This window comes from Trichosurus vulpecula, chromosome 5, assembly GCF_011100635.1.
Source record: "Trichosurus vulpecula isolate mTriVul1 chromosome 5, mTriVul1.pri, whole genome shotgun sequence".
Classification (NCBI taxonomy): Eukaryota; Metazoa; Chordata; class Mammalia; order Diprotodontia; family Phalangeridae; genus Trichosurus; species Trichosurus vulpecula.
In genome coordinates, this window is record NC_050577.1 from 61,625,310 (window position 1) to 61,651,954 (window position 26,645).

At 34.2% G+C, this 26,645-nt stretch overlaps 1 protein-coding gene across 1 annotated transcript in view; it reads right to left on the reverse strand.

The window, feature by feature from the left end:
- Positions 1–26,645, reverse strand: part of DNAJC1 (DnaJ heat shock protein family (Hsp40) member C1) — a 268,811-nt gene that overhangs the window by 155,641 nt on the left and 86,525 nt on the right. The window contains exons 2-6 of the mRNA XM_036759852.1: positions 16,828–16,929; positions 16,211–16,257; positions 9,902–10,067; positions 8,915–9,012; positions 7,629–7,722 (exon numbers count right to left, since the gene is read on the reverse strand). Of these exons, the coding sequence (XP_036615747.1) occupies positions 7,629–7,722; positions 8,915–9,012; positions 9,902–10,067; positions 16,211–16,257; positions 16,828–16,929 (507 nt within the window). The remainder of the gene's footprint in view (positions 1–7,628; positions 7,723–8,914; positions 9,013–9,901; positions 10,068–16,210; positions 16,258–16,827; positions 16,930–26,645) is intronic.

Sequence of the window (26,645 nt, forward strand, 5' to 3'; positions counted from 1 at the left end):
CTAAAATCACTAGCCCTCATGAAACTTCATGCAGAATACAAGGACATGGCTACAGAAGTATCCAGATATCAACTGAGAAGTGGGATTAAAAAAAAAAGATGAATTGTAGCCCTCCTGGGAAAAGTAACGACACGATGTTGGTTTACATAATGTTTTCCCCAAGGTACACCCTGTAATGCTTATATGGATTTTTTTTTTAAAGCTATGGAACTCTTTATGGATTGCAGTCCCGTCAAAGACCTGAATCAACAAATTTATAAAACAAATATTTATTGAACGCTTTCTAAATGCAAGGTACTATGTTAGGCACTATCATCTTCTGGATACAAGTTAATAAAAATTTTATCTTCCATGATCTCAACTGACTGCAGGTGATTGGCTTTCTGACTCATACAAATTATAAGTTTTTGCCTTCACTGCAGCTCCTCTTCTATGCCCAAGGAAAATCAGGGGTCCCATTTGAAAAATGAAGGGTTTGGGTTAGATGACATCTAAAGTCCCTCCTAGCTCTAACCTTCTATGACTATATGGTTCAGTGGAGATGAAAGCTCCTGCACACCCTCACATATCAATTCTCCTCCTGCTCTTCACATCTGGAAAATAAGAAAACACAAATGTCTGCCTACAGGAAAGATATTCACATAGAGATTCTAAGGTAAAAAATTTTAAAGTAGCGAGAGGGAGAAACAGTTTAATTTCTTTTAGCCCTTGGGCTAGCGGGCCTGTGTTAACATGAATATTTGGTTTAGGTCACAAATTTTTCAATGATAGAATTACTGTTGTCCTCTAATAGTTAAAGAAGAATTTCCTAAATTAATTTCTTAAAACATATTATAGTGGATTTGTTTATAAAACCTTCCACATAAGCTTTAGGTCAGTGATATGAAAGTATGATAAACTCTGAGGATCCAAACAGCTCATTCACATTACCAATTTAGCTCTCAACTTCTTCTAATGGAATTCAAAAGGTGATAAAATGTCATCATGACATTCATTATCTCTTGTTTACTTTCCTCTATGCCATGAATGTGGTAGTTTACCTTAGGTTGGTGTTTTCCATCAATCTGAGGTGAGGATGCCTGTTTTCTACCATGGAATGAGGGATTAGCACTACAAGATAGAGGGAAAAATACTAACATAAAAAAGCCAGGCAACTTTCCAGCCTCTCTGAAACTCATTTCAGCTTGACTCATTATTTTGTTTGAAATTCAGGTATTCTTCAATATATGAAACACTAGAGATGCTTTTCTGCAATTATACTTATAAAGACAAATGCTCCAAACCAAATTGAATTTTTCTCATTGATTTTTTTTGTTGGATGGGTGCTGGACTTGGAGTGAGGAGATATATGTCTGTTAGCAACCCCCAAGTTTATGACTTCCCTTTCTGGGGACGCCCAAATCTTACAGTAGCTCTGTAAATCTTGAGATGATGGACACTCCCCTGATAGAGTAAATATTCTGGCCACATCTTCTACATATCTGAAGCATTTTGCAAATAGTGAAATACTATATGAATATCAGCTGCTGTTATGACTATTATTGTCAGAAATGTATCCCTATAAAAATCATCATTATATTTAATAAAAATTAGTTGGCATGATAGCAAACTTTTCAAAAATAGATTTTTTTTTTTTTGCACAAAATACTCAAAGTAAACTTGTGAATCAGGACAGTTTCTGATATTCTCAATTTCAGTCTTCCATGAGAGTTGATAACACAGAAAGTTACAGAGGCAGCAGGCTCTAATGCTATGCCAAATGGGCTATCTGAGAATCAAAGAATCATTGCTGGTGGTGGCACTGTATTTGGTGCAGAAAGCAGCTTCTTGAGGGGGTGACTGGGAGAAGTGAGCCTGAATTCTCCCACCAGACAAAGGGGGAAGTTGTGTTTTCTGTTGTCATGTGATTGTATCACTAAACCTAGTGCCTATTTCACACTGGAATGGTTCTCTGCCTCCTTTCCTTGTCTTTCCCTTTGGTTATTAATAGTGTCACAATTTCTCTTTGGGCTACTTATGGTAGTGCTTATCACTTAACACAAAACAAAACTGATTTATTTTCTCTTATTGACCTGAGCCATCCCATCTATCATGGTGTTCCCCAGGAGAACGATGGCCATAGGGATAGTAAAGTTTAGTTTCCTTCTAATGGATAAGTGGAGAGAGATTTGGCTTTGGGGTCAGAAAGACCTGGATTCAAGTTCTGTCTCTTGGCACATGGTGGTTGTGTGAGCCCAGACAAGTCCCTTATCCTCTCACTGCCCTGGGAGCTCTAAGATACTAGGTGTAGAAAAGATACCTATTTGTATTGACAGCAGAAGTTTTTCACGCAAGTTCTCTGTTTCTAGAGCTTGCTATGCTAATGAAATAGCAGGCCTGGTTATCCCACACCCCAAGTGACCCAAGTTAACATTTATCTCTCCCCAATGGAGAGAGAACAGCTAAATATGACAGATTGCCAGCATGGTATGGTAGAACCCAATGGGAATGGGAGTCATAAGTTACAGGTTCTCACCCAGTTCTGCTACTGACTCTACTGCTACCTTGGGGAAATTTCTTAAACTTTTGAGGCCTCCTTTCCTCAGCTTAACTAGATGATCTTAAGAATTCCTTCCAGCTCTAACATTTTGTTAACATAAGATGCATATAGCATAACCTCCCACTCAATACAGGATGACTTTTGACAGTATCCCTAGCAGAGGGCCTCCCAAGGCCCAGTCAAATGCTTTGTTAGTGAGTTTTAACTCCTTAGAATTTCTTATTTTTTGACTTTTTTTGGTCCATTTTAACACTGCTGGTTTTGTATCTAAAATAACAATTCCTCATTTGGATGGTCACTTGTGCTCAATGTCATGTTTTCAGAGAATGAGAAGACTTTGCCCTTAGTCTTGGGTATCTCAAAAGAATTTTTGCTTTCTTCCATATCAACTGAACTGTTCCATGATCCTAAAAGCTCAGATTAGCTTCTTAATCTTTCCTTGCCTTTGTCCCTCATGGCTATAAAACAGGGATACAAACATTTGTTGGTCTGAAATGCCTTTTCAAAAGCTATTACCGTATTTTGCATAACCTTTTGGGCACTCCCCTTTTTTGCTTGGAAAATTATTGCTGAGCTTGGAGGAGGTCAGGCAGTCTAGTTTCCTTCTAATGCTTCCCAAGCCACCACAGGTCATTCATTTGCTAATTAACCATGAGTGGTTTGTTTGTTTGGGTCCAAACCAGTGGAAGGAAAGGGCTGAGAAAGAAATGGCCCTAATGGCAATGGAGTCATTGCATGTCCTTAATAATAGTCACAATGTAAGAAGCATTGGTGGTAAAAGGAAGCTTCTATCTCTGAATCTTAATAAAGCACAGAATATCTTAACAGGAAGAACTATTATAATGTAGTGAGGAATCTGCCCCAAGATTATTCTCATAGTCAGTTCTTTCCACAGAACTATCACTGTGGCTACAAGGGACTGTGAAATGCTTCGTTGTTGTTCAGTCATGTCCAACTCTTCATGACTCCATTTGGGGTTTTCTTGGCAAAGACACTGGGGTGGTTTGCCATTTCCTTCTCCACCTCATTTTACAGATGGGGAAACTGAGGCAAGCAGGGTGAAGTGACTTTTCCAGGGTTACACAGCTAGTAAATGTCTGAGGCTGGATTTGAACTCATGATGATGAGTTCCTGATTCCAAGCCCAGCACTCTATGCACTATGGCACCACTGGCTGCCCTGCAGTAATAAATCTGTTATTTAATCTCCACTGGGCTCCAAGTACAGCAAGGCAATCCTTTGACATCTCTCTAATCAGTTTCCTATCCCATACTGAGAAGCTACTCCATGTAGAGTACTGGACATGGAGCCAGGAGGACCCGAGTTTAAATAATGCCTCTGATACTTACTACTTGGGCATATTATATAATTTCTCTGAGTCTAAGTCTCATTTGTAAAATGTATATAATAATAATCCTAGAAAGTACCTTCCTCACAGGACTGATAGGAGGATCAAATGGGATAATGTATACAAAGTGCTTTGCAAACCTGAAAGGATCATATAAATACAATCTATTATTCTTATCATATTACCTTAGGTCCCCTCTTATTTGGAAGGTATTTGAGACATATACAAAGGCAGCAAAAATGATATTCCCTAGTATCTCTGCCTCTAGCCTGCCATAGATCTACACATTTTTAAAAGTCTTCCCAAATCTCAGAGGCTGTCTAGTCTAACTTCCTAATTTTACAGATGAGGAAACTGAGGCCCAGGGAAGTTAAGTGACCTACTCCAGGTCATACGAGTAGTATACAGGTAAGATCTGAATCTGGGTCCCCAAACTACAAAGCCAGTGGTCTTTCCCCTACCATTCTGCCTTTTTCAAACAATCAATCAGTGCTAGATGTGAGGACGACTTTCCCGGAATGTTAGAGGAGGGGATATGTACATTGACTCTGGCTTTATCTGGAATTGACTTAGGGTATCTAAGGTAATTTAGCCATTTTCCTTCCTTATAGGATGTTTATTCTATAAACATAGGGTGCAAATGTTTTGCTGCCTAATGTTATTTTGTTTCATTTTAATGTCTATTTTAAGTTTATTCACATTTTCAAAATGTCAGTAATGTCCTAAATGGGAGTAACTGTCTATGCAATTCTTTTTGTACACCTACCTTAAACCCAGTTCAAATGCTATCCCTCCAAAAGTCATTCCTTAAACCTAGAGATCTGGAAGTGATTTCTTATACCCTGAATTTGTAAAAGACCAATCTTAATGTATTGCCCTATACTATAATGATATATAAATATACTTTACATTCTTTATCAGATTGTAAACTCTGCTAGGGAAAGATTTATGTCTTATTTATCTTTGAATCCTCCAGCATCTAGAAGGAAAAAAAAACACCAACCTTGCCACACAGTCAGCCTTCGACAAATATCTGAGGAATGAATGACCTAAGTTTTTGTTTCAAAAGATGAGGCAGCCACAGGAAACTAGTCCCTCTGGAACTTCAGGGAGCAGGTAGTCAAACAAAGTGTAAGCTGCCGCTCTGAGCAGCATAAGCTTTCCTGCCTATACGAGGTATCATTGGTGGTTGGTGGTAACCAAAGAATTTGGATATCTTGAACTATGGTCAGAATTGATGCCATTCCTGTTGGCAATCACAGTAGTGAGGGTAAAAGATGAGGATAAAAGTGACTAAAGTATCTGTATTAATTTGTTGGGGGAAGGACTAAGGTGAAAAGGACTGGATATAAGTGACAGTCACTGGCTGGCTCTGAAACGGCTATTTCTAGCTTGGAGTTTGCTTCTGAACCAATGACTATGAATTTGCATAGAGGAATATCAATAAATAATGGGACAGAGCTTCATCCATGTGACTCCTCCCTTCGAAGAGTTTTATATATTATCTCATTTTATCGTCATCTGATTTTTAATTAAAGCAGATTTTACAAGAGTATTAGAGAAAGCATTCTTACAAAGCAGGTAAGGCACATGCATTCCCAATATTCTCTTTTTAGAGCTAAAGAAAAATGGAGGGAAAATTGGAGAAGTTCACTCTAGACTGAAGAAAAAAGGCAAAATTTAGACTAAGTTGCAACTGTTCAGTATTCTGCTTCTTTTTACCAGTTCTACATCAATCAGGTTAAAATGTTTGTTTATTACTATAGGATGGCCCAAAATCTCAGTGCAGTTTTAAGCTATGAAACTATTACCATACCACCTACATTGCTGTACAATAAGTATCAGAAATAGGAATTTAGTTTCCAAATAATGAATTACATAATCGAAGTCTGGTAAACCTAAAACTTAATTAAAAGCAAATTCAAAGTTTTCTTAGGTGTCAATTAAAGGAAAAAATGCTTAGAAATAAAAATTAGGTTTACAAGGTTTTAGTGACCCATTGCATGTATTCCAAAATCTGAATACAAGAGAAACATTAAAAAAGGCCCAAACTTTGGAGATCAGAGATACTTTTAAAGTCCAAGAAAATATGACTACTGAAAGGAGAAAAACAAGTCATTAATATAAGGCATTTATCACATGGTATCTAAATTCATATTTTACAGATACCCACTAACTTTTGTTTATGGCAAAGCACAACAGTTCCTAGCATGTGGTTTTAGTTACCACTGGGAGACAATCTTAAAATAATGAATTGCAAATCCAAACGTACATGATGTATTAGTTTTCATCTGGGTTAATTCCTCTGTAGCATTTGGTTGTATCATTCCTTAGTGTTAACCAGGCAGTATGTAAATTCTACAAATTGGATTTAATTTCAAATTACTCATAAGTGAAGATCATAAAGGAGGTATTAGAATTGACCTCTGTGACATTCTATTTATGGTATCTCCTTAAGGACTACAAAGTTTATGCTCTGCTACCGTCTACTGTCTACATCTTATGCTGACAGAAATTATTTAGACATACAACATAAGAGCTAACCTTAAATTCTTTTTTGTTTTCCCTCTTCCATGAATACATTGGAAAAAAAATGCACATGCTTTTCTCCCTTTCTATTAATTAATCCTTTTAGGTATCACTATAAAAATAAGTTTTCGCATAAATAAATTTTTTAAAAATTAAGAAATTGAAAATAATTAACTATACAAATAATCCCCATTTCCCCCATCCTAATTCTGAGTCATCCTAAGACAATACTAACTATGTGGAAGAATGGAAGACATTGGAAAAGAACATCTCCCAGACTAGAAACTTGTTAAACATTTTAGGTTCTGTTTTCTCAACTAGGAAATTTTGGTGAAAAGTAGAGAAAGAATGGAGTGTAAGAAGTCATAGAAGTCACCAGTTTCCTTAGATAACTACGTACGGAGAATACCTTTGAAATGTGAATATCGAGGAGGCATATCTGCAGCAGGTGGACATTAGCTTATTTAATTAGCAAATATAAATATGATTTTCTTTTAAGAAACATTTTCCAAAGAAATTTATAAAAATGGCCAAACTCAAAACTTCTACAGGCTTAGCCTAAGATACTGATACACACATGCAATATACAAATTCAGCACTGGTTTGAGATGGCAAAAACATTAAATTCTGTGGCAGACTCCTATAAGACAATTTCTGTAAAAGCAAGGCTTTCTGTTGGTGCACCAAGTTAGCAGTTCCAGAAGCATCTGGACTTAAGTGACCAGTACAAGAAAATAAAAATGTCTCTCACTCACCTGAAAAACCACTCATGCTATTTTCCCATTTCCTATTAAATTTATATCTTATAATAAAAACAATAGAAGCTTTTGCAGAATTGTACAGATAAGTGAATAAAATATTTAAAATATGAAACTAAAGTCTTAATTGCTAAATAACTGGCAATAAACCATTTAAGTATTGCTCTTTTTCATTGAGCATACTCTTTAAATTACATACTATGTGATAATTTTCTTTGCATGTATTTTCTATTCACACACATAGAAATTCTTTTGTTATGTTTAAGGTATAATGAAAATTTGAAAAAAAATTAAAAATACAACAAAACCACATGGAAGATATATATGAAAACAGAGTGAGATTTTAATTAGGAATGTATGTAGAATATTCAATAAAACAAGCACATCTTTTACTAATAATTAAAATGTAAGAATCAAATATTTATATAGAATAGAGAAAGAAAGGTGACTTTTACCTGTATTAGTTGAGGCAGGGCTTTTACAGTCAGGCAGAACCAAATTCCCAACTTGCATGGGAGCAAATCATGCCACTGTGGTTTCATTAGCAATCTAAAGTAAATAAAGTTTTCTTTTAAAAATAGTAAAGCCAAGAGAACCAGTGGGTGAATGGAATGTTTTAGTAAAAGGTCAAGTTTTCCCTGAATACAAACAATATTGAAACATCAAACAGTATGAATCCTTTCTTAAAATGTGTTATGACCCATAATAAAATAAAACTTGTTTAACATTTATGAAGACATTCATCAGATTAACTTGCTTTTTGATACAAAATATAGTAAATAAAGCAAATACAATAAATAGAGCAAGTAAGTTAATCCAGGATTGAGGTTTTAAGGCAAGTAGCCTCCAATCATTTTATACAGATAAAGAACAAAAACCTTCTCTCTAACCTGGGCTTTTCATCGCTTCTATAAAATGAATTCTTAAACCTTATGATTACTTCAGCTAAAAAAGACTAACCATCACCAAAATGTTCACAAGTGCTGACAACCAGATATGAAGACTGTAGCATAAACAAACCAATACATAAAAATTAATGTCATTTGCAGTTCACTGAAGCATTACTCACTGATGTCATCAGAATAGAAGACAAGCAGAATAGACTCTGATCTCCATTCCACATTGATCCAGTTCATGCCCCTGCTGTGTGAACTATTTAAACCCTTTATTTCTTTCTATGAATCAATAGAAGAAATGGTGGTATCTTTTAGAATTTACTGAATGTCACTCTCTCCCTATGTCGCTTCAGAACTGAACAGCAATGACAGAATTTTTCCACTAAGGCTCTATTTCTAGAATTTGTTAAATATAAGTCTGGCTTAACATTAAGATAAAACCATTATCAGTTTCACCATCAAATAAAAAAATAATTTGTTTTCCATACAGGAGAAAAATAGGTAGACAACATGCTTTTCTTAAGAAGAGAAACTATCTTTTAAACAATTTGTGAAGAAACTTTTCTTTAAGTCTTAGCATGCTCCCGGAGTTTTACATATTAACCTCACTCATGAATGTAAAACAGATATATACTTGTAATATTTTACTGACCATCACCTCTCTATAAACAAAGCTGGAGCTCTTCAAAGGCTGCACAGGCTGCCTTTAGGTATACATACACAAGTACTTATTATCAAGAGGCTGAACACTTAAAACATTAACGGGCAGTTTCTTTTAAAATGGAAGTTGTGTAACATATCTAAGACATACTTTAAAATCATCAAGCATTTATGCAGGCTCCCACCTTTCATGTTTCTCTAGAGCAGTAAGTTTCCCTTCATCCGCACTCTTGTTTCCTGCTTTTTTCTTCTTTTCTCTCTTTTTTTTGCTAAGCAGTTCATCCTTAACATATAAAGAATTATGGTTACAGGTTATCATTAACATGGACTCTCTGAATGTTACTGGGACTCTTCTGTGAAGGGTAAACATTACAGAGTAGCATTTATGCAAATGTATGTAGGGTCCTACATGATTAAGTAAAATCATCTCTCTTTAACAATAACTGTTGCCATGGTATCCAGTCCTTAAACACACATGAAGTCCACCTCTGTCAGTCATGTGTATCTCCATAGCAATCAAAGTTTTCTAAGAAGAAAAAGCATTCAACTTGTCTTTTCTCATTCATCAACTTTAATAATGTCGCTTCAACAAGGAGTAAACAAATGCTAATGTATGAATACTGTTTAAATTATATTTTATTATTTTTTAGTATATAAATAAAAATCCATAGAAGAATATAACTAGATAGAAGGATTCCAGACTAAATAGGGAGTAAATTAGTACCTTGCTTTTGACTTTATACCAAATAGGCTCTGGAAGTTGTTAAATTACATTTAACTCAAATTTGTGGCTTATTTAGTTAAAAAAAAACAAATAAATTAAATGCAGTATTTAATGTTCTGTGACATAAGGAATGTCTAAAATAATATTTAAGGATTAAAAGCATAATAATGGGAGAAAATGTTTATTTCTGCCTTAGTGATGAAACTGATGAAAACAAGACATTCTTTCCATAAGATTTCCTCTTAAATTATTGACTCTGGAACATATCAAATATTATAATGAATTTTGAAAACAAAAACATATTTAGGATATATGTTTAAATACTCAAGCATTAGCAACAACTTTCTGAAATGCTATTCACACACGTGTATAAATATACATGTATACACACACACACACACACGTATATTGAAGACTATAGATCATCTGATTTATTACCAATACTTACCAGCTGTTTTTCCAGGTAGATTGACCAAACCACAGCATAATGGCCCACTGTGAGAATAATGAACAAGAGTAATGCCAGCTCAGCATTGCTCATTTTTCTCACCCGCCTGTAGTAGAATACAGGCTGTCGCCAATCTGGTAGTCCATTGATCAGAATATCATCATACCTACAGTAGCAAATATAAGAGTCTTTCATGAGGAGTTCACATTTAAAACAATAACAACAACATAAACAAAACATCAACTGTACCAGCATTTAAAAGGGGGTTAAGAATGACTCCAAAATCTATACAAATGACCTAGAGGTGGAAAACCAACATTATGTTCCTTACTTCAGTTTTAGACAACAGTCAAAGCTTCACACCAACACAACATGCCATGGATTTAAACTCTGGCTATAAAGAAGGGGCTAAGTCTTCTGCTCCTGTAGCACCCCCAAATGATGGACTCATGGAATGACACCTGCACTAAATGAACCATATGTTCTACCTGTCTATCATAGTCAGTGGTAAAGAATACACTATAAAAGTGAGCAACAAAAGGAAGAATTTTCTTGGGAAAACCAAGAGCTCTATTTATTATCATGAATCATTTATTAAAGTTATAAACCCACTATAAAATGGCTGTTTTTTCCTCTTACTTTTATTTCTACATGAATAATATGGTTCAAGGTTGAAATACTAATTTGTATTATTTTAAAAGTCTTTTTTAATGAGATAAAAGATTGCTTATAATGATAGATAACTTAAATTCCTTTAGAAAAATTAAAAATTCTTGGCTGCAAAAAATGTAATGGTAAATTTTCATTTATGCTCTCTGAATAAAATTATATATTTTTTGAAAACATATTTAAGGTTTTTCTTTTTTTTTTTTGGAAGTGCAAACAACAGGAAAGACTTCTCCTAAATGCATTTAATGCAACTTTCTTGTTGGTGTCTTAGATGGCAGATTCGTACTTTAAAGGTTTCAATTCCTTTAAATTTAAATTTACCTGCTGAACAAATTCTTTTAAAATAAAAAAAGGGAAACATCTAAAATGTAAAACTCAAAATAGTCACATTCAAATACTGTATGTTCAAGATACACAACCTGTTAATCTTAATTGAACACAACTCATTAAATATTCTAATCACACCATTTCCAGAATTAAATCTGCACTGAAAGGCCTAATTTGGTGCAACACATTGACCAAAATATTTTAATTAAAAATATTCTGAGTTAGTCGCAGGCCTAATTACAGGAATAGAAATAGGGCCTATATTGTCAGGCAGGTCAGTAGAACTCAGTAGTAGGTTTTTCTCAAGTAAATTGACCGATCTAGGAATAATAGCGCAGCTGCTAAACTGCCAGTCTTGACATGTAAATCAATTTAAATGCAACAACTGCAGTAGCTACTTTGATAGTTATTAAATTGATACCTTGGAGATGTGCTAAAAAAATAAAAACCACAAGATTTATTACAGGCAAACTTCTGCTTTTTAGTAGAAAAGCAATAATTTTACATGCAAAATATATTTTATTTAACAAATCTGGAAAACTTGACTTTTAGACAAACCCAGATTATTAATAACACTGTCACATCAGAATGACCATTGTTCAAAGCAAAGGACATTAATTAGTACTAGAGTTTTTACCAGGGAAATTGTTTAATGCACAAGAGTCTAACAAATTAAAATGCAGTTGTGTACTAGACTGATTATACAGAATTTGCTGATGTCAACATTTTCAGCAATATTTAAAAATAATATTAAGAAGCATACGTTTTATCACAAGATTTACTTATTCATGTAAATGATTCATTTTAAAATATTGTGATAATCTATACATTTTAACACAGAGGAAATTTCAGAGACCAATGGATTGGTAAAAAGACATCAGAAATTTAAAAGGTATAAAACAAAATTTCATTTGAATGAATCCCAAGAAAGTGTTATATCTTGTGTTTAATCTAAATACATGTTCTAGACTATATTTGTTGATTGGTAGAAAAGCTAGGTTTTGTATTTACAAAATCATGATCAATAAGTCCTATATGCAATAATTTAAGATAAAAGAAAAAAAACCATCAGTTTTAGAAAAAAAATTTCTTATTACAGTTTTATTTTAAAAAATTCTAATATAGTATTTTAAACTATGCTTGAAGAAAAACAATGCTGGTAAGATTCCTAAACATCAGTAGCTAAGTATTTTTATCATATATCACATTGCAATACATGCTAACAATATTTATCTGTCTTCACCGTTTATAAATCCTATTTAGTGCACAACCAAATTTCAGATAGCAGAATCTAATACATTAAACACACTAAACAGTACTAGGTATTTACTAGGCTACGTCTGCCTCTCTGAACAACAGCCTCTAAGGATTAAGTCTTAGAATCAATGCTCTATTGATTTTACTATCAATGAACATTATGGCTCACACGACTGGCCATTTTAAGGGAAGATAGCTTCTATTATAGCCTACTTTTTAGAATATATGTTGGTAAAAGATAAATCACTGCTTTCATTATAAAGCACTGAAAAAAAAAATAATGGAATCTTTCCCAAAACTGTCTCAGGCCAATGTTCCTTAAGTTATTTAGGAAGAAAAAAAAGTCTTAGTGACATGATGCCAAATTTGAAATGTCACTATATTAGGCTCTAATTTTAAAACTTGTTTTTCCCTGTTAGGATATTATACAAATAAATAATGCAATTTGTTCAATGAACTGTTTAAATGGAGAAGTCAACTGTTGTTAGAAACTAAAGTCAGAAAAAAATATTCAAGAAAATATTCATGAGTAAATCTCTTGAGATTGTCTTAAAATACTTATCTAAGTTACTTTGAGATAAATTATCTTAGATGATATTAACTCTTCAAATGCATGTATGAAGTATATATGGTAACGAGTATTACATTTCTTTGCTTTTCCTAAAATTTACATGACAAATATGTACCAACGAGAATGGGTGCCATGATTTGGGATAAAAAAAATAATCATCACTCCATGAAAGAGTACTTTTTTGACATAGAAACCACTGAAAAACAAATTCAACTTTTTTTAAAAAAAATAGCTTTTGGCATTAATAACATATAGTTCTGGGTTAGTATAAAGTTTAAAATATGTAATCGTAATTTGATAACCAAAATGAAAAATATTTATCTTAACCAGAAGTTCTATATAATTGTGGAATAATCTAATTTTAAATTTTGACAATTTTCATCTAATTTTTGAAAACTAGATGATCCTAACAATGACTTAAATTCTGATTTCTCCATAGTAAGAAGTTTTAATTTAAGGATTTAAAAAAAAATCTTCTAGAAAATTCATGTTTTGAAAGATAGATAAAATCTGCTTCATTTGAAGTATGAAGGACAGTTAATGGACCTAAAGTAATTAATAGCATCTAATTTTAAAATTCAAATTCACAAAAGGCTTACTTGCTTCTTTTAGAAAAAAAAAAACTGATGAAGAAGATACATGTAACTGTGGTAAAGGAGTTTGTACTTTCTATACAGTAGATTTATTTTATTTCCTAATTAAAGAGGAGATGTATGTACATAGAGACTACTTATTTTCACAAGAATGTTTACTTTGGGTTTAACTACTAAACACTTCCTATAATCAAATTTACATGAATAAGGTAATAAGGTTCACAAAAAGTTACCAGATTACCATGATTTTCATTTTATTTTTTTAAAAAATCATATTTCTCTTTTTTTTAACAAGTGGAAAAGTTGTCAGTTATCACAAATCTCATGCACTAAAATAAAGTCATTAAACAACAAATTAACAACCTTAACTATCATGATGGTAGCAAATAAATACTTATTTAAAAATCTAGTATGTTTTATATAAAAGCTTGTGTGTGTGTGTTTGTGTGTGTGTGTGTGTGTGTATACTCACATTCACTAACTAGTACTCATGTAATTATTTTGTCTCTAGTGGTGGGTGATTATTTCAAACACCAATCAGGTACATAATTTTTTAACATGGAACAGGTAAAAGCTGAAGTTCACCAATTCATCTGTACATAACTAAACCAAGAATTTCAGAAAGGCTAGTCAATAAATGAAATACAGAAACCTTTATAAAATTAATATGAAAACTGATTTTACTTTTGGTAGTTAAGGTCTAAAAATAATTTAAAAAATTTTTTTAGTTCACTGTTATTCCTTCTTTGAATTTAAAAAAAAAACCACCCTACTATGCTTCTAACTTCTTTTGAAAATACAATTGTATCTAAGAAAAATGAAATCTGAAGATTGCCCAGAATATATTCTCTAAAGTTGCTTCCCCCCCCCAACACATTTTCCATCATACATTGCTAAAGAATGCTCATATAACAATGAAATGATCGATAATATCAGAAAGCAACCTTTTAAAATGTAAAACTGACTGCAACTTTGTTTACAAGCAATTACAAGCTTTGGGTAAATTTCTGGGGAGGTAGGTCTCTCCTGTATACTCAAACACTCACAGGTCACCAGTCCTCAGGCATGTGGCTTTCAAGGAGTGATTCTCAGCTTGATTAGTTAAAACTTTTGCCTCAAGGAAAACCAGTTACCAATGAGTTAGTTGTGCCTCAAGGGGTATAAATACTACATCTGTTTGTGTAACTGTCAGTTCCATTTTCCAACCTAGACTCTAATACAAGTGCAACGGGAACCAAAACTGAAAGAAGAAAGAATAGATGAGTATAAAACTATAGATGAAGCACTTTCTGAGTGAGCAATATTTTCCTCAAAAGATACCAGCAATATCAGAAATTAAACGGAACCATAATAAAAATGCAACAAAGTTTACTGCCTAACCAATAATAAAACAATTTTTTTCTATTAAAATTTTTCTCAATGATAATATGGTATGGCAACTCCCAAAGAAAGTGGTTTTTTTGAAAGGTAAAATCTAGAACTAATATTGTTAGAAAACTGAATAAAATTTTATCAGGATTTTCTTGATCTATGAGACAAATGTGAGAGCTTGTTTGGAGAAACCAATTTACAAAACATGTACAAAATGACCCAAACCCTTCTACCCACCTCCAGGACTCTTTCAACATATGGTATTATCTCAAAGCAAAGGAATCTTTGCTAAGGTACATGGACTAATGCCAGGAGTCCTTATAAAGCAAAGGGCTTTAAGAGAATACTCTGAAGCCAAGTTCCACAAACTGACAAAGTGAGGTATTCAAATGATTTTTAACAAATCCTGCAGCAAATACCTTAGGAAACAACACATTTCTCAAGGGAAAAAAAAAACCTCAAAGAGAAATATAGAACTTCACACTCATTACTTTATCTTGTCTTTTAGGTGTATTAATGCTTTCAGTAAAAGTTATGGGTCAATAAGTTGTCTTTAATACCACAACTCCAAACTTCTAACCTCTGCATTTAAAAATCCCAACCCTTTAAACTCAACTGTAAACTATTAAAATACCATATGTGATATTCAGGTTGATTCTAACTTCTGTGTAAGGTAAGACATATACCACAAATGTAGAAGTGAAAGAAGTCTCCTATGTTCTCTTCTGTTCCAGGTATCATATACAACTATTATATCAGCACCTTTGAAAATAGTACAGATAAAAATTATTGTATACCAGCTGCTCTCTTTGCCTGATCATTTGAATAATCAGCTTTGTTTTCCTCACAGCCACACCCCAGGAAATACAAACCAGGAAACAGAGTGTCTATGGGCAGTGTTATTCTATTCTTAGGAATGTATATTCCTAAGTGTGTGGTAATGGCAGACATGGATGAGAAAACTAGAATAAAGAAAAAAAAAACAGATGTTGGCAGATCTTACCTACAAGTTTGTTTTCCAACATGAGACAGAGAGATTAGGCTTGCTATTTTATGAATGAAATAAAACTTATAAGAAAAACAGAATGTCAAAATGCTCAATATTAAGTGGAGAGTCTCCAGAGGGAATCCATGTAAGCAACAAGTGGGAATTACTATCAAAATACAGGCAAAAATAGGTAGTTGTTTAATGTAGATATGGGGTTTTTATTTCCCAAGGCAAAGAGGCATATGACTAAAGTCTTATTTAATCAAGCCATGACTTGCTAACTTAATGACATATGATGTATTGATATAACTTGGTGAATTAATGAACTCCATTCCAAATGCAAGCTGTTTCCACAGTAGTGTATTTCAATTTAGAAATGAAAATAAGTCATAACTTGTGAACCATCAAAGTATATATGGTACATGATTTAATTGATTTCATTTATTGATTTAATTGATTTTATATGGTCTTATTTTTACAATAGCTACATGGAACTTAAAAAGTTAAATTTAAAAGTAAAAATAAAAACTCACCTCTGCCTTCGTTCATCATCCTTTAAAACTTCATAAATAGCCACCAACTAAAACAGAAGCATTACTTTAAGGTAAAAATATTCCCAACTACAAGAAATCACTTGTGAGAACAAAGATGCTATCTTACATATACAGAGATAGTATTTCCTTACACATACATATGAATTTAGAGAAGAGCCTTCACTAAGAGTTACATTCGGATTTACTAGAGTGTCACTTTGGACATCAGAAAACAATTATATTAAAAGAAATCCTCTGTTGTACCTTCTTTAAGTGGTATGCTGAATGTGAAAAATAGTGATTTTTCACCTTGTATTTTCTAAAGCAAAACCTGGCATAATAAGATAGTATCATAAGAGTTATATCCCTTCAAATGGACAATGGATGCCCTTTCTGAATGACAGAGGCTATAAAAATGTATTCATTTCATGGCATGGAATGCATAAAAAGATAAATACCTTCTCTTTTCCAAATATTCATTTTCAAAAACACATATTCTAAATGTAAGTCATGTTTTAGTTACATACATGTATACATAAACACACACACATATATACAGATATTTATTTTATTACTTGCCACAAAACACGTAGTTGCAAACAACATACGTCACTTACTTGTCTAAACTGAGTTTCTGCATTTTCATCTTTATTCTTGTCTGGGTGTAAAGTTAGTGAAAGCTTACGGTATGCTTTTCTGATGTCTGCAGATGAAGCATCCTGAAGGGGAAAAAATGGAGGAGAAAAAAAACACAAAGCAAACTTTGTCAGAAACAGAAATTCCCAGAACCTTGTTAAGATCTAAGAAGACAGCCAACCAAGTGCAGGACCTGAGGCAATGTAATTTGAGCAATCAGTCTAACAACCAGGCTATGCAACTAGCCTGACCCACATGACTGAACAATCATTCAATCTAATTTGGCTCTCTTCTTAACTTCTTTCATTACCATATAGTCATTACAAGAAGACAGTATTTGCCAAAACTTTTCAAACACTTGCCTTCTTAAAATTAACCAATAAATCTTTTTCAGTAATTAAGAGATCAAAAAGAGACAACTTAAGAATTAATATATCTGTGTGCCTTCAGAGAAAGTCTTCATTCATTTCTGATTCTTATGGTCAACTGTTGAAGCCAAGGCCTTGCTGTATGCTATTTCTTTAATATTATTTACATTCAAGTCACTGTCTCCTAACAGTTCCCTCAATCTGAATATCACACACAAAAAAGTATGCCTATGAAATAAACATAACTATGAATGGTTATATAGTATCTAATATTGCCTCACTCTGAAGGATGTTTTCAATAGTCAAATTTGTATTGCATGGATTACAGGAATAAATTTACTTATTTCTCATGCATAAATATAATTTTGTAATATTTTCAAAAGTTAATACTAGATGGGCAAGGAGAGTTTTCAAGCAAAGACAGCTTGTAAAGTAAAATTAAACTATTTTCATGTGTGTGTGAGGATAAATTAAACTGTGTCATTCTATACAGCTGATGCTTGGTTACCCAACAAGAACAAAAGACACATATTGTCATGATGGTGCTCAAAGCTACATCTGCAAGAAGGTACTATAATTTAATCAGAAAATACTCAATGACGTTTAGCAACGTATTCAGGTTGGGAAAGTTGATAACAAATTTGGCTGTTAAATTTTATTTATTTTATAGCTGGATATTTTTATTTCTCTCTTGGCTGGATATTTTTTCAAAACATCAAAACTTGTTTCTAAAACTAATTCAATATAAAGGTCAAAAAACACTCTGACTAAAAATTGTGCTCTATGATTGAATAGATGTTAGAAAAATAGGATAGGAAGGAGATAAAGTGACACTTTAATTAGTCTCTCAAACTTTCTAGTCCAAACCATTATTTTCATCACCAATTTTCTGGGATTTATATAAAAGTGTTAGTTTAGAAAAGAATATTTTCATGATTTTGTTATGATGGAGGAATAAAAAGTAGGGAATCAGTTTTGGTTGTATGATAATTAAGATTTTATTTAATATTTTTTCAAATCTTTTCAGCCTTTATAAAGATACACTTCACTATGTTACACCCACGTCCTCAAGAGTTGTATGCGAGTTGCTTTTCTGTACATTGTAAACCATAAATCACGTGTTTTATGAGAATTGATTATTTTATGGGAATCTATGGCAAACCCTTTTGTGCAGTGAAGGACTCTTTTGTGATGTAAATACCTACCCTGTAATTTTCTGTTTTAATTTAAAGTTGCTATATTGAGTTTAAGGCACAGCAACATACTATAAATACCAACTGTATAGCCCATTCTAAAGCACCTATAATAATAAGATCACAGTTTTCATGCGCATGAGTAATGTTTCTGATCTTGAGCTATAATGTTTAAGTATGTATACTATATTGCACAATTAAATTCCTGAAATGTGAAGCTATACTTTAAGAGGTGCACCAGAAGTTAAGCAGAGCAACAAAAATAGGGGCTGTGAAGTAACTGTTCCCAAGCCAAAAGCAAAGCAAAATTTCTTGTCTACACAAAAAAGAAAACTCAAAAAAACTTTTGAACTAAATTCATAGAGTTACAAGTGATAAAATGTATAATTATAAAGAATTATTTGACTATCCTGGGGGAAGATATACAACAGAAAATTAGTACCTTATACAATGAAAAAACAAAATGATTATAATATACTTGTTTATAAGCAGTGTTCTAACTAATCATTATTATAATCTTTCTCTTCCATTGGTCAGTCTGTTTTCTTTTCATGTCAATTATGTGATGATCCCTATCTGAACTTGTCTTGGCTTTCATAAAGCCTAAAATATTTTGACTTCAATTCAAGGGAATATTTATTAAATGTCTAGTATGCCACAGCATGAAGCAAGTATTGGAAGAGATGCAAAGTTTAGATTAAGACACAGTCCCCTGCCCTGTGTAGCTGTGGTAGACATAACACAAGCACTATAAAACAATTGTACTACATTTGGTGTGGGAGAAAGGTACCCCAAAATGCCATGTAATAAATAAACAGGAAAGGTTACAGAATCACAGAATTTCGTAGTTGGAAGGGACCTAAGCAGCTATGTTGTCCACCCACAACCAGAAAATCCCATCTGTAGCAGACCCAAGAAGTGGTCATATGGCCTTTGCTTTAAAACATCTCCTGGAGGCATGCAAGCCAGCAAACATACATTACTTGAGATTCTAGCTATGTGCTGGCAAAGCAAAGACAAAAGTAGGGCAGCTTCTACCTTCAACACCTTCATGTTAAGCTGGGAATAAATAACACAAAAACATCAGGGTAAAACATAGGATACATGCAAAATAAATACAAAGTAACACGAAGGGCGCTAAAAACCAGAGGAATAAGAATCTTGATTCCAAAGGTGGTATTTGGGCTATGCCTGGAAAGGAGCTAGGGGATCCAAGAGATGAAGGGAAGGAGAGTGTTCCAAGCATGGTAGGAAAGCAGGGGAGGAAATGTCAGGTAGGTGGGTATGTCAAGGGGAGTAATGGGTAATCAGTTGGAAAACCAGAGTGAATCTAAATTGTGAAGGGCTATTTGTGATTTTATCTGGGAGATTTTAGAAAGTGACTGAAGACTCTTGAGCAGCAGGGGAATGACGTGGTCAGACCTGCATCGACTTGGCAGCTGTGTGGAGGACTGATTGCAGAGGGCAGGAGATGGGCATCACCTCTACTCTGACTCTCTTTTTTTCGCTTCCCAATCTGGACTCTCTAGACAACCAGTTCAACACCACACTGTTCTCTACTCTGGAATTCACTGCCCTCTTATCCTATTCTCACTCGTGCCTTGTCAAACCCAAACCTGGATTACTCCGACTACCTACCTCTTTTGTTTCTATTTCTATGCTGTTAAAATGGAGCTAGAGTAAGTCCTGTAAACCACATGAATACGAACTCATTTTTGTCAACAGGGTTCTCATTGCAGCAAGAACATCCTCCTCTTCTTCCCTAATTGATTCTCTTTCACACTCTTCCCAGCTGTTCTTCTCAAGTCCTCAAGACTACCACATGAGTCCACTCTCCTCACCCTCTCAGTAGAGGAACTCACCTCATATGTTATGGAGGAAATAGGGACGTTCACTAGAAGTTTCCTCTTCTTCCTTGTTCTGGATTATGAACTTTCTTGACATCTTATTCCATAATTTCTCTTCCTTGATTCTAGTCTCTCATTAAAAGGCAGCTCTTCTCACCAAGGCTTCGATCCTTTTCCCGGGTGTCCCCTTTGACACACCATCCCCATAATTATTGCCTCCCCCCACTTGAATTTTTAAATTTTCCCTGTTTTGCCTCGTTCCATGTTGCCTACAAATACACCTTGGTCTCCCTTAGCTTAAAAAACAAACACACAGTCTCATTTGCCCCTACATTTCCTCAAGCTAGCAGTCATCTGAATCTCTCCTCACAACCAAATTCTTAGAAAAAGTTATCTCCCTCATCACCTCTCTACTTCCTTTCTCACTCCCTTCTCACTTTCTTGCAATATGGCTTCCAATCTTATCACTCAACTAAAACTGCTCTCTCCAAAGTTGCCAATAATTTCCTAATTGCCAAATCTTATGGCTTTTTCTCAGTCCTCATCCCACTGGACATTTCTGCAGCACTGGTCTCTTAGTGTGCCTGTTATCAGTCTAAGTGCTCTTTTTCCACCTTTCTTTGCTGGATCACCATCTCTTACCATCTAGGAGGAGGCGTTCCCCTCAGTCAAATAGGGTGTGTAGCTCCAGATTAAGGTCCCAAACTGGGGAATGTCAACTTCTGAAACTGGGGCCAATACAAATCAGCATAAAATGAACAAGATTAATCAACTTCAGAAGAAACTGACTTTAAGAGATGATTTGTAAATAGGTTGCTGGTTTGAGTGCTTCCCTGAAGAGGAAAATGATTATAATAAAATGTAACTGTTAGTAAATGAATTGTAATACTGAAAATTGTAAGATCGTTTCTAAGTATAATGACCATGTGCTCCCTGAAAACAAGGGCTGATTTTTGTTTTTCTTTGTATCCCCAGTGCTTAGTAATGTGCTTGGCATACAGTAGGCACTTAATCTATGTTTGCAACCTAACTTGGCGCCTGATAAGAAATGCTGAAAAAAAAGTTGAGAGTATCCAGCCAACATGAACACTAAGGCTGCCTCAGTAGATCACTTCCTGCAGTGAAGAAGAACCCTAATAAGTGAAACATAATCTAAGATAACCCAATTCCACTTGTACTATGATTTTGCGTTCATCAACCTTGTTATTAAGTTGGTTTTTGAATGAGAAAAAGTACTAGGAGAAAACATGCAGTTCATTTTGATACAACTATTCTCACTATAAACAAATTGGCATCCTGGATGATTTGTCAGTTTCTTTGAAGTTAATTAGTATGAATCAGCTCTTGAAGCTTGATCATGTCTGGGCAGATTAATGAAATCAAGCTTCTTAGCCTTCAGAACTGGGTTGCAGATGCTGGACTTAAGACAATGTCATCAAGAAACTCCATGAGGTTCAGCATGAGTAACAAGCTAACCTCTCTTTACTACTCTCCTTTGACCATTAGGAATTCAAAACCAATGATTAATGACAACATTGATCATGGAAACTGGAAGACCTAGAACTTGAGCTGGAGCTTAAAAATTACCTAAACCCTGACAAAAGAACTACCATAGTAAAACCTGGACTACGTATACTTAATATTCTTTTTTAAATTCTATCCAACCATTTTAGAAATCTTTCTAATTCTGACTACAACACTGCTTGGCTCAAAAATTTTCCCATAAAGTCCTATGGGGTTGGACTTGTAACATGCTTCACAGTTGAGTACCAGTTTTTCTTTCCAGCTTATTTCATATTACTTACAATTACAAACTATGCTCCAAACTAGTAACCATCCCCCAAATATCTTCTGTGTTTTGCTACCTTGATATTTTGCTCTTACCATTCCCGAAGCCAAGGAATCACCACCTCCACCTATTGAAATCTCATCCACACTTTTAAGCCCAGATGAAACACCACGTTTTATGAAGTCTTCTCTCATCTTTGCAGCCAAAATTAACCCCTTTCTTCCAATGAACTCTCATCAACACCTTATTTATAACTTTCTTATATTTCATTTTATAACATAGTTTACTAGTCTCGGTTTCATCTCTCCTCACTCTTGAATCTAGGGTCAGCCACTTAAAGAATGCTCTTTCCTTCATTCTTGAATCTCCTATCCTTTTGATTTTATGCTATTTCCATTTTATTACATTACATAGAGGATATACTTAATATTTTTGCCTTTCTGAATTGATGAGGTCATCATTATAGCATGGATTGTGATCAACTTTTGTAGCAATGCCACATAATACTAAAAAATAAAAATGCTTCACAAGATTTCTTCATTTACATTTCAAAATAGAACTATTCAAGTTTTCCTAAAGGGAATAACTGGAAGTCATTAATTTTATTAAAAGTTATTTTCTCCCCTGAAGGATTATATTCAACTTTATAGGTTAAATTATGCCTCAATGTAAGTCAATTTTCCTTGCTTTTCAGTATTACCTGTCCCAGTCTTTCCTTTCCTTTCTCATTGTTCTTCCAGAGTCTTGCATAATTATAAGTGGAGTTATATGCTACATGACCCATCTTCTCTGAAACTTGGTAGAAAAAAAAATCACATTTCTAGGATTGTTCCAGAAACTAACTGATCCTATTGATCTATACATCCCCTCCCTCTGACTGACAATTAAAAAAAATTTCCTGAAATAAGACATTCAGGGTTTTTTTTGGTTTTATTATCTTTTAGATTTTTAATTTTTATCACACGTTTTGCAGAAATACTCCATCCCATCCTCTTTTATCACCTTTACTACATTATTACGCCAAACAACCTCTCTCCCCATATAAATTTAATTCAGTAAGTTTTTAAGGTGCTTCTATGTACAAGGTACTGTACTTAAACCATGTCCACCATGATTCAGATCATAGCTTTTAATTTATGTTTACTATGACTCTTTTTATGATGTGCTTAAAGATATGTTCATACCTTAGAATTTTTATAACTATAAGTGCCTTTTTTTCTTACAGGAATACGAAGGAATTGATATTGTTTGCTATAGAATACACATATATTTATAATAATATTAGTAATTTGGGTCTTTTCTCCCATGCTGAGATCCTTGTGTAGAAGCTGTCCTTCCTCCCCCAAGAATCTGAATTGACATTTATATGCCAAATTCATATACAGATTTTATTTGTGAAAAAAGCTTTTCAGTTTTATAAAACTGAGATTGTTTACTTTGACTTTTTAAAAAATCTCTTCCATCCTGTGGTTACAAACTTTCCCCCTTTGTATAACTCTAAATGTTATAAACTTCAATTCTCTGATATTTAATTTGGTCTTTAAATATTTAGTTTATTTATCTGTTTGGAATGTACTGTGATATAAGATGCTGATCTAAACTTTTTTTTCAGGCTGTTTTCCAATTTTCCCAGCAGTTCTTGTTAAGTAAAGATTTTTTTTGCTAGTAGTTTGTATCCCTGGGTTTATTAAACACCCTATTGCTATGTTTACCTGAAAAACTGTAATCACCTCTAACAAAGGGCATTTGAGCTTTCATTAGAGAAAACAACCCAAGGCCTCTTCCCGGGCCATGGGCAGACAACTTAGAAATAGAACTCAATCTAACTGCAGTGAGAAATTCTGATTTAGCTAAACATTGGGAATTTAAAAAAAAAAAGGCAGACTGTGACCTCAAGAAGCTTGTGCTCTCCTAAAGGATAAAAATCCCAGAATCTAACACAGTAGTATAGTGTTTGATAGAGCCAAAGTCACCAGCTGATGGATAATGACCCAACTTTCAATAAAAACTTCTCAGAAAATTGGAAAGCAGTCTAGTAGAAATTAAAATTCGGCCAATATCACACACTGTTTCCATCATAAGTTCCATATATATATATATATATGTGTATGTGTGTGTGTGTGTGTGTGTGTGTGTATGTATGTATGTATACACACACATATATATGTATTATATATACATACATACATATATATGCATATACATATTATATATGCATATGTATACACACACCCAGAGATGTAAAAGGTCATATTTTTAAAAAGAAGAAAAAAACCATTTATCAAACTCCTACCATGTGCCAGGCACTGTGCTAAATGCTTTACAAATTTATTTCATTTCACAACCACCTTGGGAAGCAGGGGCTATTATTAACTCCATTTTATAATTGAGCCTAAAGAGGCTGGAGGGCATATTAGTCTAAAGAATGGAATGGATGGGAAAGTAGTTGTAGAGGTATCACTGACATGTCTTGGAAACTAATTGGATATGGGATATGAGGGAAAGTAGAGAATAAAAGATAACTACAATGCTGTAAACTCTGTTGACTGGGTTTTTTTGAGGGAAAGATGAGTTTAGAGAGGAAAATAATTCTTCCATTTAGGGTTCCATTTGGAAAGGGCACTCACTGGATTTGAAGTCAGATTACCTTGGTTCAAATCCCAGATTTTCTATTTATGATTCCTGTGACCCTGAGCAAATTATTTTACCTCCCTGTGCCACAGTTACTCCATCTGTAAAATAAAGGGGTTTGCTTTGATGATCTGTAATCTCTTCCAGTTCTAAATTCATGTTGAGCTTGAGGTAGAAATATAAAGTAGGAAGACTAGAGCTCAAGATTGAAATTAGGGCTAGATGTTTAGATTTGGGAGTCATCTAAAACAGATAACATTTGAATGCATGAATGTTCATGAACTTCATGAGTTTGTATAGAAAGAAAACAATAGGCTTCAGCACAGAAACTTGGAGTTTAACCTCAGTTAAGGAGTAGGGCACAGATGATGAGGTTACAAAAGAAACTGAGGAGGTGTCAGATAGGGAAGGAGAAATAGGAGAGGATAGCATAATAAATACCATAGAAGGACAGTGGTCAACCCTGTTAAATGCTGCAGAAAGGTCAAAATGGATCAAGATTGAAAAATGGTCATTAGATTTAATAATTAAGAGATAAGGCATATGGTGGGATTGGAAGATAGTTTGTAACAGAGGGGAGTGAGAATATAGTTTTTCTTTGCTTAATCAATTTCTTAGTCTCTTATCTAACAACTATCCCCAGCTACAGCACCTTCCTGGTAGGGAGTTCTTTCCTGTTTTAATTGTTTTTTAAAGTTTATTTGGTGCATTTCTAGTTACTGTAAGTTTAGGAGAGGGGTCTGGATTTAAACACAGCTTCTCCTTAAGCTATTGTTAGAAACATACTTACATTGTCTAGGAATAAACAATACTCGTTGGAAGGCCAAGAAGGTTTTAATTATATCTTACATTTATTCCTCTGAATAAATGGGCACATCCCCCGAACAGAGTACAGGAGAAAGTATAAGGACTCAGATGGACACCAGTTCTTTTATTGACGCCCACTTTGAATCTCCCGCCAGGCTCTTCATTGGCCAGATGCAAACCCCCTGACTGCCTATGTCATGCCCTCCTCAAATGGCAGGTTTAAGCATGGGCATAAACCTCTAACCTTTCACAGGACCAGAAGCAGGGTCTCTGCTAGATCACAGCTCTGATTAGAATTGGTTCTAATCAGTCACCTGACCTACATTCTGCTAAAGCTGGGGTGTGGCAGGGAAGATATTTTAACTCTGTGGAAACAAAACTTCTTCCACCATTTCTCACAGCTATCTTGCAAGAAGACACTTTTAGTGATCTCTCATGTTATCGCATTCTTCACAAAGGCTGTTCCAAACCATTTTTCTCTCAAGCTCTCCAATTCACCCCACTGACATTCAGCATATGAATTCACCCTCCTCTTTACTAAGATGACTGAGTCCACTCATCTCCTTCCATTTCCCTCTTTCACTCCTCCACCCATCTTTTCTACCTTCTGCCCAGTCACAGAGGGAGGGTGTGCATTTCATTCTTGTTTACATTACCTCCTCTAGCTGTACCCTTCATCCCCTCCTCTGTTTTCTGCTCCATGATCCTGTTCCATTAACCACTCCCTCCTCCTATATATCTTAATTCTTTCTGTCTCTAACAGGTCCTTTCTTCTCAGCATACAAACATGCTCACATCTCCCTTTTCCTTTAAAATAAACAGCTTTTCCTTCACTGCCACTGCCACATGATCAAGCTATCAGTCTCTTACCTCTCTTCATTGCCAATTTTCTAAAAAGAATATTTTACATTCACTACCTTCACTTCCTCATCAACCATTTACTCAAAAATTTTTTTCTGTATGGTTTCCATTCACACCACTCTACTGAAACAAGTGACTTCAAAGGCATTAGTGACCTACTTGTTGCCAAATTCAATGGTTATTTTTCCATTAGATGATGGAGTGAAAAGCTGATAGGACATGGATCTCCCAAATAAACCAGAAAAAAAAACCCATCACAATGGAGAAATACAAGAATGTCAAGAATAGGAAAACTGAAAGACT